Here is a 13,145-nt window from a genome sequence, read left to right as displayed (position 1 = left end):
GTCTGAGAACCTGCAATCATCCCTGCCATTTCAATTCCCCCTTACCTACCCATCCCCAACAGAGCAGCCAGGTGCCTCCTTAGAGAAGGCCTCTTTCCAAGCCCCATTTTACAGATGGGGCAATGAAGGCCGAGAGGGGTTAAGTCACTTGCCCGAGGTCCGAGACGGGAATCCAGGCCCTCAGACGCCACCCCCCCCAACCTCCGCCCCCCCCACCTCGCCTCCTTCCTCTGGGCATACCTGCCTCCCTCTAGGATCTCGTTCTAGCTAGTTGTCCCCTCTGGCCCCCGGGCCCAGCCGGGGCGGAGGGGTGGCTGACGGCGCCTCTGGCAGGGCCACTTGCCTCCGTGAGGGTGATGGCCACCATGAACCAGGGCGGGGGGCAGCAGCTGTAGCTGTCGAAGTACCACTTGCGGTCGATCTCCCTCGGCAGCGTCTCGTAGGCCACGTGTCGGACGAGCCGCTGGGGCAGGCTGAGGCCCTTTTCCTCCAGCAGCGCCCTGCTGCACAGCCGGCGGTTCCCCTGCAGGATGGCCTGGCGGAAGCTGTTCGATCGCTTGTTGCTCATCTGCGGGCGAGGGGGACGGTGAAGGGGGCGGGGAGGAGGGACGGGGGCCAAGCGGGTCAGTTGCTCCTGAAGCACAGCGAGGTGTCCAGTGGGCTCGACACCCCCAGCGAGGCCAGGCTGGAGGCTGGATTGGTGACCACTGATCAACCCCCAAATCCACGGCCGATAGCTAGAGAGTGAAGGTGTCGGCGACGGCGGTGCCCACTGGCACACCGCACTGACTGCCCAAGTCATCACCCGGTGGGCCACACGGAGCCAAAGAGGAGGATCGGGAAGGGACAGGAGGAAGGAAAGGATGCATGAGATCATTCTTACTGCCATCACTCCTCGCTGGCCCCGGTCCTGACTAGGCTATGCACAGCGAGTGTGGTACCAAGAGTAGCCAGGGTGCCAGGCCTCTTTCTTCAGGGGGCCTGCCGCCAAGACTGCTGCTGCAGCAGGGCCAGGGCTGATGGGGACGGATCGGGGCTGCAGCCACTCAACGGAGTGATTTCCTGGTTTCCGAAGCCAGCGGCGTGTCAGGCCGGGCTCTGACAGTGGCTAAATTGGGAGGAAGCAGTTGGCGGAGGCGCTACTAGCTACACAGTCTTGGACCCTAGACAGAAACGTTCAGGGCCGTTAGGCCTTTCGTCTTGTGATTTACATCAGTCCTGTCAACACCCTTCCCCTCCTGCCTGGGGAGAGACCCCATGAGAGGCTCTGAGCACAAGGGGGCAAGCGGACTCCCTTCTTTCTTCTCTTGACGTAAGCCGTTCCTGCCTCTCCCATTAGCGGCTGCACTGCGGGGAAGTTGCCCACACAGATCGGGGCTCACCCCAAACTGTGATTTTGGTAACCTTCCCCATCAAAAGCCCATTCTGAACTTTGGCCCCGAACTCTGCCACCTTCGCCTCGTGTTTTCGTTCCAGCTGCCCGGTCCCCCATCCCTGGCCTGCAGCCTCAGGTCCCTCGGCCCATTTACCTGTAGCCGTTCGCCCCACTGACCGAGGCCGGAGCATTAAAGTACGCGTATCCGGAGACTCCTTAAAAGCCTCGATCTGTTGCCACGTTATCACCCAGCTGGCTGAGCACGGCTCCTAGTCCAATCAATTCTGCTCTTAGGGTTGCCACTGACTTCCTGGCGGCCGGGCTCTCCTGGGCCCAGCTCCGCAGTGACCAATGAGCAATCCACTGGTATGCTGCTCTCCGGCTTCCTGGCTTCGGCTTGCTGCTGCTTCCTGGAAAGTGGGAGGCTTCAGGGCCCTAAGTTTTCCTTGCCCTGTTTGCAGGAGGTCAGCCCGGCACAAACCCAATGCTACAGCAGTCAGCGGGGAGGTCCAGGGGTGCCACATTCAGACTGCCCAAACGGTAGAATGGGAAGGGGTTTATGCTGCCTCTTCTGTCGGTGACTGCTTGCCATTTCCACCAGGCCAAGCAGCAGAAAGAAATGGCACATAAAACCCCCATTCTCCTGTCTGGATAGCTGCAATTTATTTTAATGTCTGTCTCGCCATGTTGACTGCTAGCTCTTTATCGGCAGGAATCTCATCTAGGGAAGCAGCGTGGCGGAGCAGATTCAGCCCGGGCCTGGGAGTTAGAAGGTCATGGGTTCTAGTCCCGGCTCCGCCACTTGTCTGTTGTGTGACCTTGGGCATCTCACTTCACTTCTCTGGGCCTCAGTTACCTCATCTGGAAAATGGGGATCGAGACCGTGAGCCTCACGTAAGACAGGGACTGTGTCCGATCAGATCGGCTCGTATCCACCCCACCGTTGAGTACGGTACCTGGCACGTAGTAAGCACTTCACAAATACCATAATTGTTGTTATTATTAACAACTCTATTCTGTTGTACTTTCCCAAATGCTTAGTATTCTGCTCTGCACACAATAAGGTTTCAATAAACACCACTGATGGACTGACTGACGAATTGAGAGGGAGGCACAGGAAGGCAAGGCCTTCTTGGTCCTCAACCTGAGGGAATCATCATCATCATCATCAATCGTATTTACTGAGCGCTTACTATGTGCAGAGCACTGTACTAAGCGCTTGGGAAGTACAAATTGGCAACATCTAGAGACAGTCCCTACCCAACAGTGGGCTCACAGTCTAAAAGGGGGAGACAGAGAACAAAACCAAACATACTAACAAAATAAGATAAATAGAATAGATATGTACAAATAAATAGAGTAAAAAAATATGTACAGTGGCCACATAGTAGCGGATTGTCGAACGCTTCCGTCCGCCTCTGTAATTTATTTAGACCAACGCACTTCTCCCCCTCTAGACTGTATGAAACCATTGAGATTGCCCCTAGCCCTCTAGCACTTATCCCCCAGTATCTCCCGCAGTAGAAATGCAGGTAGGGAAGAAGAAGGAAAAAAAAGGGAGAAGAAGGGACGAAAAGGGGGAAAGAGGAGGGGCGGGAGGGCGAAGGAACTCTGTCCTGCTGTTCTCCTTGGCTGTCCCTCTTTCCCTCCTGTTTCTCAGCCCTCTTCCAGCTCAGCATGAAAAGTTGGCCTCTCTGCCCAGGTTTGGGCCCCTCTGACTTGCTTCCCCAACCGTCAGTGCCCTGGGCGGGACTCCAGCCTCAGACTTGCTCCTGCTCCATGGCACGGCTACCTCAGGACAACCCTCCCCGGGCACCAAGCAGCAGGGTGGGTGGAAGAGGACAAAGTAAGAGGAGCCGTTTCAGCCCCGGAGGTCAGCACGAGGTCCTGAGGTTGAACTGGGGGTCTGTTCGGGCCTGTTTCCTCTTAAATCCTCCTCTAGACCAGGACCAGACAAAGCCTTAACCAGACCCTCCAAAAGAGCAGGGGGTCAGTGAGGTCCACTCCTCTCCCTGCATTCTCCTCCCCAGGGGACTTCCTAGTCATGTAACCTATTCACCCTGCCCAGAAAGCCACGTGGGCCTGTTCTCAATCAACCAATAAATCAGTGGTATTTATTGAGTGCTTACTATGTGTACAGTGCTGTACTCAGCACTTTGAAGACTACAATACAACAGAGTTGGCAGACATGTTCCCCGTTCACAATCAATCAATCAATCGTATTTATTGAGCGCTTACTGTGTGCAAAGCACTGTACTAAGCGCTTGGGAAGTACAAGTTGGCAACATATATAAGTTCACAGTGAGCTTCCAGTCTACAGCCCCCAAAGCTGTAGAGGCAGAGGATGCTGGAGCTGGAGAGGGCGCTGAGGGAAGCTAAAGAAGGCCCTTTGGGAGCTTGGAAAGATAGGAAAAAGAAGGGAAAGGACGAAGCTAAAATGACAATGAACCTTGTGTGGGAAAGGGAGCGACTGATCTGATCTGTCCAGCCCAGCACTTAGCACGGGCTTTGGTATTATCACTATTATTACTGTTACTATTACTTCTACTACAAAGGAGCCCTTCCCTCCCGAGGTCAGCCCAAAGTCTGGGATAAAAGCCCAGACACATTAAGAGAGCAGTGGGCCTGGTCCCTGCCAAGGAGAAGCATTTTTGAGCCGAGCTCCTCCTCCGAGCCCCCGGCCCTGTCTGGGGCCTCCGGTCTCTTGGCTGGATAATCTCCGTGCCCTGGACACACCGGCCTCCTCGGCTGCCTGGGGATTATCCGATTATTCCTTGGGCTTCACACGGTCCGGCTCGCCCGAGGAGGGTGGGGCTGGCCACCTGCCTGCTAAAGAGTTGGACCAGACAAGGCCGGGCAAGGTGCACGGCGCAGGTTGGGGAGAAGCTGAGGAGGTTGCGGCCTCCGAATGTGGCATAAGGGAGACCGAGGACTGAATCGCATCGGGCATTTGTGAACCCCGGCAAGGCACTTCTGCCCCACCGACCACATCCACACCCATCCCAACCACCTTCGGAGAGCAGGGAGGCCAGATTGCGCCAAGGGTTGAGCACTACATTGTGAGCTGCTAGACTGAAGCTCCTAGAGGGCAGGGACCATGTCTCTATTATACTCTCCCAAGAGCTTAGTACAATGTTCTGCACACAGTAAGTATTCACTGATGATTAGGCTACCGGGGACTGGGACCCTAGCGTGGGGCGGTGAAGATCACCGAAAAGAGACACATGGGTCTCTGTGATCGGAAGCAGCGTGGCTCAGTGGAAAGACCACGGGCTTTGGAGTCGGAGGTCATGGGTTCAAATCCCGGCTCCGCCAATTGTCAGCTGCGTGACTTTGGGCAAGTCACCTAACTTCTCTGTGCCTCAGTTACCTCTTATGTAAAATAGGGATGAAGACTGTGAGCCCTCCGTGGGACAAACTGATCACCTTGTAACCTCTCCAGCGCTTAGAACAGTGCTTTGCACATAGTAAGCGCTTAATAAATGCCATCATCATTTTTATTACCATTCCTAGCCACCTTCATCAGCCATCCATTCTTATGTGCATGTCCATTTACAAATTCCACCGTTTAAATACTCATTTATTCACCTACCCACCTTTTCATTCTCTTTCGCCTTCTGCGTGTAATTTATTTTGTGTCGGTCTCCCCTCTTGGACTGTAGCTCCTTCAGGGCAGGGACTGTGTCTTTTCCCTCTCTCACCTTCCTCCCCCCAACACTTAGTACAACACTTTGCACACACTGCCCTCCTCGGTCCAACCCATCGACCGATCCAGTGGGGTCACGATGGTGGCGGAAGTGGGGCTGGCTGACTCACCAGGTTGATGAAGTCCTGGTAGCCGATCTGCCCGTCCGAGTTGCTGTCGGCCAGGGCCAGGAGCACCTCCCTCTTGTGTGGGTCCAGCTCAGCCCCGTGGCTCTGCAGGAGTCGCTGGAACTTGTCCGTGCTGATGTAGCCCGTGTTCTCGGGGTCAAACTGCAGGAGGGACAACAGGCAGACAGCAGGTCAGAAGGAGGTCATTAGCTCCAGAGGCAAACCTGGTTTTTTAAGCAACACGGCCTCTCCATCTTTCCTCTGTTCTCCAGTGCCCTGGGGCTAAACAACCGTGACCTCCCAATGCCCGTTTACACCAATCCCTTCCTTCCTGATGAGCCAAAAAATCCGGCACCTTCTTCCTTGTCCAGGATGAAAGAAGTGTTCTCTGCCCTATTCCAGGCTTCTGGAAAGACTGGGGTATCAAAATGGAAGTCTCTGGGGTCCACACAGGCAGCCTGTCCTGGTGTGGATTTGGGCAGGTTTTTTTAATACCACCCAACCTCTCCAGTCCATCCGGATCACAGAGAGTGAAGAAGGAAGCCCCTTCCTCCCAGGACTCTCTGACCATTTTCTCTTCTCCCCTCCTCCTCCCCCAGCAGAAAAAAATGTCCCTCCAGAAGCCACCTTAGAAAAACATTTTTTCACTAGATTGAAAGCTCTTTGAGGTCAGGGGTACGTCTACTGATGCTACTGGTTCCGCACACAGTACGTGCTCAATCAATACAACTGATTGATTCCAACAGCAGGAAGGCACTGCCCACAGGACCCCAAAGCTTCTTTGTGCTGAGCACTGTACTGGACACCTGTGTGCACAGCTTTGTATTGGGCACCTTCTGTGTGAGGAACACCAAACTAGTAACTATAATACACACAGCACTAAACTGGCTGCTTGGGGGACATACTAAAAGACTAAATGATGACGATTATGGTATTTGTTAAGCACTTACTATGCGTCAGGCACTGTTTCAACACTTTGGGTCAAGTGCTGGGGTGGAAACAAGTCTATCAGGTTGGGCGCAGTCGCTGTCCCACAGGGGGGCTCAGTCCAAATAGCCGTTATAATTACCGAGGGCCAGCAAAATTAAGTGACTTGCCCAAGGTCACAGCAGGCAAATGGCAGAGCCGGAATGATAAACCAGGTCCTCTGACTCCCAGGGCCATGGCTCTTTTCCACTATGCCATGCTGTTCCTCATGACACCATTCCTGGCCTCGAGGAGCTTACAATCTATTAAGGGAGACAGAAGACATAAAATGATGTCCAGAGTAGAAGTGAGCATAGAAACAGATGTAAATTGTAGGCCTAAGTGGATAAATAACATAGAGGTAAATACACAAACACTACTCCAAGAAAGTGCTTGGTAAGATTCTTACTCCGCCCCAAATGCTGCACCCCAAATTTGGCCTAAAGGGGTGAGACGGAGAGAGGGCCCCACTCCCCTGCAAACACAGTGTTAGGGACGGTTGAGCGCGCAAGTAGGGCGAGGGCAGAGGCACGACAGTGGGGGCAACAGTTGGACAATTAGATCCGACAGCTAAGATTGGCAGCTGGATCGGGGCAAACCCAGAAATTTAAAAGTGGGAGAACACAGGGCACAAAACCAATGGGCGGGTTCAACTAACAGGCCCAGGCTGGAGTCTTTTTTAAGGGAGGAGATAATGTCACCGCCTTCTCGTTGAAAGAAAGATGGTGGGTAAACACAAAATCTGGGTCCCAGTCCCAACTCTGCTACTAGCCTGCTGTGTGACCTCAGGCAGGTCACTTAACATCTCTGGGCTTCAGTTCCCTGAGCTGGAAAATAGGAAAAAGTACCCGCCCTCCCTATCATACAGATTGTGACCTCCCAAGCTGGGCAAGGACTGTGCGATTCTCTTGTATCTATCCCAGTGCCTAGCACAATTTTGGTAAATAGCAGAATACTTTGTAATTACCATATTACTACCAGTACTACTATTACAATACTAATATAAGTGATCACTTCCTCCGTGTCAGGTTGGGATGAGATCTAAGATGTGATACTCGAGGGGTGCTGTGATGAAAGCCCAAGGTCCAGCTGATGGGGTCAGTGTTAGGGAAAGGGGAAGGAATAAATTGGGTGGTCTGGGGAGGGTGGGGGCAGGGGATGGGACAGGGCAAGGCTGGGCCGGCTGGAGGAATGTGAGATGTGAAAAGGGTCAGGGCGGTGGGTGGGCTGAGCTGAATGAGGCTTGAGGTTGAAATGAATGGGGCAGGAGGCAGAGGGAGCCTCCACGGGGGCCGAGACCGGTCAGAGAGCAGCCCACCCTGAATGGGGCCTGAGCTTAAAGCTAAGGCTTGAATGGTGGGGTGGAGGAACAGGGGGGTGGGGAGGAGCGGGGCCTTAGACAAGGCCAAAGGGAATTAAATGGCGCCAAGTGCCGGCTCCTGGGCAGCACGGGGAGTGGGGGAGGAGGACAGGCCCCCTGCCTTCCCGCCATGGCCTTGAAAGGAGTGCCCACCCTCTCGGTGGGGATTTTCCATCCAAGGACCGCCACCACGGCAACAGCCAGATCCCCAGCCTTCAGCCCCCTAACCCCTTCCTCCTTTCCTCCCCTCCCTGACCACAAGTTCTCCTGCAGGCTGACCTCCTTGGCTGGGGGGACCTCTCCCCACCAGAAATGGGGAGTCCAGAATGGCCAACCCTTTCTCTCTTACCAAAATAGAGTAATACAGCAGACCCTTGGTCTACGAGTGAGGCGCACTGGCCTAGTGTGTGACCTTTGGAGGGAGGAGTTACTTAACCTTTCTGGGTTTGTTTCTTCATCTGGAAAATGGAGACATGATGCCTCCTCACCCTCTCTCTCAGACTGAGAGCCCCATGTGGGCCAGGGACTATGTCCAGTCTGATTATCTCCTATCTAACCCAATACAGAGCATAGTGCTTGGCACATAGTAGGAGATAACGGAGTCTTCCATTGAGAATGATGGACAGACCTCAGCCCTGACAATTCAGAACTCCACAGGGAGGAATTGATTCCAATGCTAGTAATTTGCACAGCACTATCTATATTCACTCTCTCTTTCCTACCCATCCTGATCCCACAGGGGCATGGAGTGCAACAAGAAAGGACACAGGCAGGGGTGAAGCACACTGCCAAGTACAAGTGTTCTCAGGTTCTAATCCTTGCTCCGCACTAATAATAATAATAATAATAATAATGACGATGGCATTTATTAAGCGCTTACTATGTGCAAAGAACTGTTCTAAGCGCTGCAGAGGTTACAAGGTGATCAGGTTGTCCCACGGGGGGCTCACAGTCTTAATCCCCATTTTCCAGATGAGGTCACTGAGGCCCAGAGAAGTGAATTGACTTGTCCAAAGCCACACAGCTGACAATAGGCGGAGCTGGGATTTGAACCCCTGACCTCTGACTCCAAAGCCCGGGCTCTTTCCACTGGGTCATGCTGCTTCTCTGCTTCACTAGCTTGCTGTGTGACACTGGGAAAATCACTTAACAGCTCTGAGCCTCCGTTTGACCACTGGTGGTGAGAACCCACAAGGTAAGATGGGGAAACTGCTTTGCTTTGAGCTTCCAGAGGAAAGGGCTTCATGCAAGCAGACATTATTATTCCGTTCCAAAGCAATGTGGTAGGTGAGCAGACCAGCTCAGAGTGCCCAGCAATCCCAGCTCTCCCAGTCCCAGAACCAGAAAGGAAGCCATTTGCCAGTCTGCCATGTTTTGAACAGACCTTGTACTACATCTGGTGCTGTCCTCCTGGCTTCTAGGCCTGAGGTCTCAGCAAGGTGGGAGGCCTCAGACTGGCCGTGGCCTGAGGGGACATCCAGGCCGATTTGGGGAGCCTCGCTCAAGGGCTGGGCTCCCACTGCTTGAGGCCTCGGAGAGGCTGTGGGAGAAATGCTTGAGGCCTCTCTGTGGGAGAAAGGCTTGGCACTCAGGACAGCAGCTCCCCTTTAGCTGGCTCAGGGTCGGGCTGGTGGAGGGAAGACCCCCCTGTCCCCAGGATGAGGCCCAGGGCATCAGGCAGGCGGGTCTGTAACTTGCAGACCCCTACGGCCCAGGGATTACGGCACTTGAGCAGGGGACCAAGATGAAATATATATATATATATATATGTCATATAGATGAAATATACCTGTATATATGTCACCTGTATATATGTATATGTGTTTGTACATATTGATTACTCTATTTATTTATTTATTTATTTTATTTGTGCATATCTATTCTATTTATTTTATTTTGTTAGTATGTTTGGTTTTGCTCTCTGTCTCCCCCTTTTAGACTGTGAGCCCGCTGTTGGGTAGGGACTGTCTCTACATGTTGCCAATTTGTACCTCCCAAGCGCTTAGTACAGTGCTCTGCACATAGTAAGCGCTCAATAAATACGATTGATGATGATGATGATGAAAAAAACTGAAGCCCAGAGAGCCTTGCCCAAGGCCACACAGCAGCCCGTGGCAGAACTGGGCCTAGAATCCCCACCTCCTGACTCCTAGGCCCTATGCCCCGGAGATCATCATCATCAATCGTATTTATTGAGCACTTACTGTGTGCAGAGCACTGTACTAAGCGGAGATCAGACACCTCAGCCCCGCCACCAGGTCTGGGGTGTCCTACCGTGGAGATGGTTTCTGGGGAGCTCCCCAGAGGGCACCTGCAGACTCTCCTGCCTCCCGCCAGCCTCCTTGGCTCCCTTGCCAGTCACAGACCCCAGGCCTGGGGGGAGTGGTTTAAACTCCGCCAAGTCACAGGATATTTTCTACATTACACATCCCTTCCCCCTGCCACGGGCAAGGAGTAGGAGCCCGTCCGAAAGGAGGCTCTAATTAATTAATTAATTAATAATGGCATTTGTTAAGCGCTTACTATGTGCAAAGCACCGCTCTAAGCACTGGGGAGGTTACAAGGTGATCAGGTTGTCCCACGGGGGGCTCACAGTCTTAATCCCCATTTGATAGATGAGGGAACTGAGGCCCAGGGAAGTTAAGTGACTTGCCCGAAGTCACGCAGCTGACAAGTGGCGGAGCCGGGATTTGAACCCATGACCTCTGACTCCAAAGCCCGGGCTCTTTTCCACTGAGCCACGCTGCTTCTCTAGGCCTGCTTCCAATCAGAGCCGTCCCTGCGATGGACATGCCAGCAGCACTTGATCTCAAGGGCCCAAAGGAGCCAATTCCTGCTTGTTCAGTCACTCCTTCGCCCTCTCCCTGCAACCCGACATGTTCCATGGCCCACTACAACTATTATTATTTACTACTACTCTAAATGCACCGCTTCATCCCACTTCATCTCTCTCACCTGCTCTGCTCCCCTCCTCTCCCGGGTCTGGAGACAGATACATCATCTCTGACCCAAAGGGGATGACAGCTTAGTGGATAGAGCACAGGTCTGGGGGTCAGAAGAGCCTGGATTCTAATCCTGGTTCCGCCACATGTCAGCTGTGTGACCTTAGGCAAGTCACCTCACTTCTCTGGCCCTCAGTTACCTCATCTGTAGAACGGGGATTGAGAGTTGTGAGCTCCATGTGGGACAGGGTCTGCATTCAACCTCATTAACTTGTATCTACCCAGCTCTTAGTAGAGTGCTTTGCATTTCATTCATTCAGTCATATTTATCGAGAGCTTACTGTGTGCAGAGCACTGTACTAAGCGCTTGGGAAGTAAAAGTCGGGAAGTAAGCTCTTAACAAGAACCATTATTATTATTAGATCCCGAGTACTTAACCTTCTAGATCTGCCTGGAACCTCCAGAGGTCAACTCTTCCATCCCCATTTCGTCCATTCCAGAAAACACACAGCCGCAGGGCAAGTAACCTCTCAGTACCCAGACCAGACGAACTGTTCATACATGGATTTGGTGGGGAAGAGGGGCACGGGAGGCAAGCGGTTAATGCCAGGTGACAAGCAGGAAGGAGGCATAGAGGAGGAGAGAAACAGCAGCCCCCTGGGTCCCGTCTCCCACTTGAAAATTTTAAGCTGGGCCCCACTGAGGGGACAGAAGAGAACTGAGAGCTCTGCTGAAGCCTCAGACTCTTTGTCCCTCAACCCCCACCCCTTCTCCTTTGTTAATCGTGCAGGACCTGGGGGAGGCAGATGATACCGAGTGGGGCAGGTGTTCATTCCCTAGCCCCCTGCTCCTTGCTAATCTATTCAGGCCCCTTGTCTGTCCCACTTTAACCCCCCCTTCTTCCCCCGAGCCAGCTCACCCAAGGACTGCAAATGAGACGAGGCTGCCAATGAGTTGATTCCCTGTCCTTGAAGGGGGGGACCAGAGGGGGCCTGACATCCGAGAAAAGGACCCTTTCAGCTTCTCCTTTCCTTGCAGGGCTCTGGCTGGGGAATCTTGCGAATCTCAGCGGTCCTGGGCTTTCCGTGGGGCCTGACCTTCAGACCTGATTCGGCCCTTACAGCTTCTGGAGTGGCCGCCCCTCCAAAGTTCGGCCCACAATCACAATCTGGGGGGTCAGACACTAGGGATTGGAGTCAGAAGTCCCCTCTCCCAGCATGGGGCACTCTCTCACCCTCAAGCATGTGTTGGGGCATGGGTTTCACCCAGCCCATGCTGCGTTGTGAAAATTTAACCTAGCCTTGTAAGAAATCCTGAGGCACCGGCCCTCCCACTGTCTACCTGTCCACACTCCCTCCCCCCGAGAAGGAAGGAAAAAGAAAGAAATCTCATCTGAACCACTCACCTGGGGCCACAGGCTTTACTCTCCCCAGGGAAGTATAACACACCCCCTCTTCTCTCCACACCAGCGATAGCTGGGAAGGGAGGGAGAGGCATAAATGGCCCCCCCGGCCTCTCAACCCAGTGGCTCCGGAGCTTCTCACGCTCTATCTGAAATTATTATTATTACTCACTAAGGGCAGGAGAGAAAATGGGCTCGAGTAGAAGCTTAAGCGGTAAAAGGTTTGATTTCAAGAACTTCCTGAGTTCCGAGACACCACGGAGCGGGGTGACGGTGGAATCTCCATCTCCGGAGTTCTTTAAAAATAGATAGATCAGGCATCAGCAAGAATGTGTTTTTTTTCCTCGCCACGCTGTTTCTAGCAGGACTGAGCAGGTCAGAGGATGGGAGGGGAGGGAGAGAGCCAACCCTTGGGCTGCTGCTTGGAAGCCGCTGCTTCTGTCTGGGTTCCTGGGGACCTCCCACATCAGCCCCTGCATGGACCACTCCCAGACCTCACAAACAGATACTGCAGACTCCTGCCCACAGGGCTGAGAGCCCGGGTGGCAAGTATGCCGGGGTCTGCAGTTCCCCCGATGGGTCTTTGCCCGGTTGTGAAGGTGCCATCCTGACTGGAGGCAGAGGGATAGATGAGGTGAGCTCTGGAGGGCACTTTCACCCTGAAACACCCCCCAGGTCCTGGCTACTCACAGACAGTCTCTCCAGCCTGCCATCCTCAGATTTCCAACTCCTTTCCTAAGAGTTTCCTCTATTGACTGAAATGGCTCACTGAAAACTGAAACACACACCCACACATACACACACACACACAAAAAAAACGTCAAGCAAATAAGACTCGGAGTGGGAGAGAGAAGGGGGGGGGGGAGAGAGAGAGAGAGAATATGAATACAATTTGTGTCGGTTCTGGTTCTAAATGGAGCAGGGGGTGTGAAGAGCTGGCTGTGCCACAGCTCCTGGGCTCCCATGATACCGCTGCAGCAGCTGCTGTCGGGAACACGAGGAGAAGCATCTGCCGCTTCCCCTGGTCACACACTGGGGGAATCCAGCCCCACTGCCTAGGCCAGAGCTCTCCAGGCCACACACTGAGCCGAGCAGACCCACGCCTGGGGAAGCTGGGACTAGGATGGGTACAGGGGCTGCTGCCCGGCAGCAGGGGCAGGTAGAGACAGACTCAATTAGCCACTTACGGTACCCAGGTGACAGGGTATGACACAATGAATGAAGGCTATTCATTCCTAGGAGTCACAAGGAAGGGTTTGTCTACCCAGGCGAAGGATGGGATTGAGC

The 13,145-nt window shown here is 53.5% G+C and overlaps 1 protein-coding gene across 2 annotated transcripts in view; it reads right to left on the bottom strand.

The window, feature by feature from the left end:
• RHBDL3 (rhomboid like 3) overlaps nt 1-13,145 on the bottom strand; it is a 39,542-nt gene that overhangs the window by 19,974 nt on the left and 6,423 nt on the right. For both annotated transcript variants that reach the window (XM_038757496.1, XM_038757497.1), the window contains exons 3-4: nt 5,192-5,350; nt 344-568 (exon numbers count right to left, since the gene is read on the bottom strand). In XM_038757496.1, the coding sequence (XP_038613424.1) occupies nt 344-568 (225 nt within the window). In that variant the 5' untranslated portion in view covers nt 5,192-5,350. The remainder of the gene's footprint in view (nt 1-343; nt 569-5,191; nt 5,351-13,145) is intronic.

Source organism: Tachyglossus aculeatus, chromosome 15 (genome assembly GCF_015852505.1).
Source record: "Tachyglossus aculeatus isolate mTacAcu1 chromosome 15, mTacAcu1.pri, whole genome shotgun sequence".
NCBI classification, from domain to species: domain Eukaryota; kingdom Metazoa; phylum Chordata; class Mammalia; order Monotremata; family Tachyglossidae; genus Tachyglossus; species Tachyglossus aculeatus.
Note: the sequence above shows the minus strand (reverse complement) of the source record. Positions and strands in the feature narration are given on the sequence as shown.